The 4,603-nt window shown below is 44.0% G+C and overlaps 1 protein-coding gene across 1 annotated transcript in view; it reads right to left on the reverse strand.

Annotated features, from left to right (window-relative positions):
* LOC130575374 (polycystin-2-like) overlaps positions 1-3,971 on the reverse strand; it is a 23,987-nt gene extending 20,016 nt beyond the window's left edge. The window contains exons 1-7 of the mRNA XM_057369225.1: positions 3,897-3,971; positions 2,617-2,683; positions 2,464-2,514; positions 1,464-1,568; positions 1,271-1,315; positions 740-994; positions 4-292 (exon numbers count right to left, since the gene is read on the reverse strand). Of these exons, the coding sequence (XP_057225208.1) occupies positions 4-292; positions 740-994; positions 1,271-1,315; positions 1,464-1,568; positions 2,464-2,514; positions 2,617-2,670 (799 nt within the window). The 5' untranslated portion in view covers positions 2,671-2,683; positions 3,897-3,971. The remainder of the gene's footprint in view (positions 1-3; positions 293-739; positions 995-1,270; positions 1,316-1,463; positions 1,569-2,463; positions 2,515-2,616; positions 2,684-3,896) is intronic.
* Between the last annotated feature and the right edge of the window lie 632 nt (positions 3,972-4,603).

The raw sequence follows: 4,603 nt of genomic DNA on the forward strand, positions 1-4,603 counted from the left end.
GGCTCTCCTTGCTTTCCACACTCGAGAAGCTGTCCCCTCTGACACTAGACTTGCTACTGTCGCTTTCTGCCTCGCGGCTGTCGTATTTGTGCCGGCTGTCGTTTTCCAAGCTCCGGTCCCGCGGATTGCTGTCCAGCTCGCTGCTGTCCCGCCCGTGRCTCTGGTCAGACCATAGCATGCTGACGGCGTGCTTCTTCAGGGAGCTGCGGGAAGCAGAATCCTCCCGGGAGACAGAGCGCTGGCTGTCTGCATCCGTGTCGCTGTCATCTTCCTCAGTGGCACCGTAAAAGAGCTGTGTTAGAGAGCAGAACAAGAGCCATTGTCACTCCTGAGGACCTGAGGAGCTAAAGCAGGCTGCTTGGGCTGCGGGGACCTTCAAAGCCCGCATGATGCGCCTCTGCCTGGAAATACTCTGATCTTTTATGGAGTTACATGAAATTTTCACATTGTAAGAAACTTGCGTTTGGTCCTGGCCTCACTTGTGCAAGTATATCATGATAGTGCAAACTGGAGTTTTGCACAGCTTGCGGCAGTGGGCTACACTCTTGCCCCAGTACATCAGCAGCCATCAAGACCCCCTGATTTGTGGTACCAAGAGAAAGGAAATCCATTCCTTCTCTTCTGCCTATTTTCCCCATACCAATTCTTTTCAAAACTAACTCCCATGAAATGACAGGCCTGTTTTCGAGTTCACTCCCCATGTCCAAAAACATGAGTGCCACTGCTCAGTGCTATTTACCTTTTTGACAGCTTTGCGGAGTTTCCTAGACTTGAACAGTGCGGCTTTTGCCCTCATCCTGTAGGCCACACTGTCACCTCTGCCAGCATTGTCTCCACGGGTGAAGGGGAAAGTGGGCAATGGTTCAGTTATTGGAATGTCTGAGGGAAAAACTGTGGTAACCTCATCKGAYTCATCTGTGTCATTAGAATCATTGTCATCATCATCATCATCATCCAYGTCTTCGTGGCTCTTGCTTGACACATCTGGAAAGTGCTGGAAAACATTGATTATGCATCAGGCAAACGAACAGGGGTGTGAGAGGTGCAGTCTGGTGTCTGTCCCATACACCCAGGGCTTCTGCACTGTTGAGGAGCTACGTGCAGGCATTGCTCTGAATTCACCTCATCCTGCCTGGAGCTTGGTTTAATTTTGGGAGAGATGCTACTGCATGAACCACACCTGACTGACGAAAATGAAAGCTGGGAAAATGAGCTACATGTTGGCTGCCCTGCCACGCTCAACCAGCATGTTGTCCCTCAAAACACTTACCAGTTGTACTGGGACATCCACGCTTTCTTCTGAGGAGTAAAGGGTCTGAAAGCAAGACAAAACTCACTATTAGTACACAAAGCCACATACAGTAGGGCTGATCAACATGTTGGCTTTTCATGCACTAAATTGTAACTTGCAAATTTTGGCATGGAAAGATGCTCTGCTTTCTCTTCCCGTTAGGTGMCTGTACCTGCTGAGATGATGCCAGGTCACTCTGTGGGTGCTGCTGACTCTCCTGAGACTGAGAATTCACGTGGTCATTGTGGTATCTGCGCAAGTGATGGCCYCTGGAGTCCTTTGAGAGAAAATAAAAGGGAGGGGTTAATCCACAAAGGGTCAGGCAAAGCTCCCTGCATCCCAGCCTCTGTTTTCAGGCAGATGTGTCATCTGCAGTCCTTCTGTATGGGATGTGCTCTCAGTTACTCATTGCAGTAGGAAGAGGACTCAGAACAAGCCAAGATCCCACATGAACACTGTACCCAAACTGTATGTAGATGTGTCTCTCCACTGGCAGAGCCCGTGGAAATTCAGATCAGTTTCTCCAGCTTGTTTTTATTGAGTAGAATTATATCTAACAACCACTGTTTCTGCTAATTCTTAGGTCCTCTTCTGGAGGGTGATTTATCTCCTGCATCACAAAACTCTAAACTAAATGCAATAGCTGATTCTCAAAGCAAAAAAAACTGATTTTACAAGGTTAGCAGCTGGCAGTGGAGCATAAACTAAACAGCTATATACAAGATTAATGTAGTTCACTTATACCACTCCAAAAAAACCAAGGAAATTGGATTGAAGTGCTCTTCCAACACCAAATATTGTCATCTGATCCACACTAACAAATGTGGGTTACAGCAGTTTTACCATGCTACAATCCTTTCCTCTTTTTAGCTGACAGCTAACACATTTTTCATTAAAGAAAAGATTTCCAGTGCTGGTCCAGAGATGGAACTAACAAAAGTCCACAATCAAGACACAAGACACAGGAAAAATCTGTGACTGTCAGTGGCTCTCTGCTTTGAAACTGGCTCATAACAGCCAGGTAGGACATGTTCTGCCAGCAATTACAATCATAGAAAAAGTACCAGAAAATGTGTTTTAGAGGAAAACAAGCAAACAAAAAACAAAAACAAAACAAAAAAAAAGAGAAGCATTTATAAAAGAAATTTAATAGAGAGGCAAAAGGAGCTTACATATTTTTCTTCGGAGCTGGCAGAAGTGGCATGCTGCTTGGATTGAATCACCTTGAAGGGAGAAAAGACAAAAAGCATTTATCAGTATTTGTCACCAATATGCAGAAGAAATAATGCAAGTGGTTGGTGATGCATGTTTGTGGATTTACTCACTGGCCATGCAGCGGTGATGCTGATAAGGCATAAACACAGAACTGCCACCTTCATTGTGATGTTTTACCTAGAAAATATTTCAGAATGGTGAGTCAACAAGGTGAAATAGCACAAAAATGCTATAGCTTTTCCTTTTTCCTGGTGTACTTCACTGTGCTGGGACCAGGTCCCTGCTACAGATTCAACATGCCCATGCAAATTATATTCCACCTGTCCTCCATCACCACTCTCCATCCAGCTGGTTTGTAATGATTTAGCAACTCAAAAGCTACAATAATTTTAAAATTAAGTGCTTAGAAGAGTTGAGCTGTGGTGAGAATAGCCCCACTGAGAAAGTGATGACTCCTGTCATCTACTGACTTGCACAGGCAAAGGAAAAGCTTTGTGAAAAAGTCTTATAAATATCAGCTTTTGTTTATCTTCATTAATTTAACATGATGTTTTTATAAAAAGGCAGGTTAAGGCAAACTTAATTTGGATTTTCTTGTCAGTTTTTTTAAACATTGATTTTAGGGTTACTAACTTGAGTTGATGAGTAAAGTTTGTTTATATGAACATAAACTGCTTATATTGACACACCTGTGTTTCCACCTCCAGAAGTCTGAACAAAATAAGCTGTATTTCCAAATAAGAGATGAAGTGAAATAGCTGCTCACATTGCAGCTTTAGCAATTTAATAAATARCTTATTCCTGCTGAAACAAGGAGRGCTACAGTAAATTTYAGTGTTTACTGACCRGTTCCCAGAATAAGAAWCATCCCTGAGAATTTAAACCAATTTACTGACGAGCAAGMGTCATTCAAAACTTTGGTAAATCACAGCAGGAAAGAAAGCTACTTAGGACATTTMAAATGCATTAGTAAGGCTGTCCCTGAGACAGGAGAGTTTCACAGGGAAAAGTGACTGTCCCATCCACTCAGGATCGTGCAGCACAAACTGTGAGCCTGCCAGGAGAAACAAAGACACTGCCAGGCAGTGGTTACAGGGAGAAAGCTTTCTGTGTTCAAGCACCAGCACTGACTTTCCAGCACATGATTCAGTGGCAGGGTTTTCAGTAACCTTCTCCCAAAATCTATYAGCACACAAATTTAAAATTGTGATGATGTGTAATACCTGGCATCGCTAAAGCAATGCTGCTCCTATAAAAGAACACCTTTTTCCACAGAGAAATATCAAACCTCCCTGCCCAGTGAAGCAGTTTTCAAAGATCTGCTCAATGTTTTCTAGACTATAGCTGCAGATGGACTGGCACATGTCAGGTARAAAAGCAAAAAAGTTACCTTTTTGGTGCTGGAGGAGTCAGCCACAGCAAGAGCACTCTTGGTGATCCCAGCAGCRGCTCCAGCCAGCTGGCTCTCARCWSCTCTGGCTTTCTCCCCTTGTCCCCTGACTGCCTGACATCCCTGAGCTCTGGGAATTTAAACCCTGTCCCAAGCACAGCCACCAATCCCCATGTGGTGGAAAAAGATGAGGTCATGAGGCTCCTGGCCACTGTCCTGCCCACGTTCTCCTACACTTCCTCTTTGGCTTTGTGGCTTTCAAAGMAAACAAAAACCACTCCAAGGTTAAAACATTACTTATGGGCATGATCATTAACCAGCAGGTCTGTTGAATGCACAGTGTTTGGTATCGTGTAGGAGGGCTTCGGGGCACATCTGTCCTAGTTTGGTGAAAAGCCAGAGCTCAGTTTCCCAGAAATCTTTTGTGCCCTATTCTGCAGGGGGTAGGAATATCTAATGTGTGCTGGAAGAAATAAATCTGAACATAAAATTCACCAAAGAGGCGTTAATGCTTCCACAAAGTTATAGACTTGCTCCCCAGGGCACACATAGTGCAACGGGAATTGCAAAGGCRGTTCAGGATATAGCCTTTTGCAATTTTTGATTTGATCTGGGTTAAAAAAAATAAATTAGTAGTATTGGCTGTCTCAGTAGGCATTGTGCATCCATGAACTTGTTAGTAAAGGTRTGCAAGAGCCAGTGGTGGT

This window comes from Malurus melanocephalus, unplaced genomic scaffold (assembly GCF_030028575.1).
Source record: "Malurus melanocephalus ecotype Western Australia unplaced genomic scaffold, MMel_1.1 scaffold_105, whole genome shotgun sequence".
Classification (NCBI taxonomy): Eukaryota; Metazoa; Chordata; class Aves; order Passeriformes; family Maluridae; genus Malurus; species Malurus melanocephalus.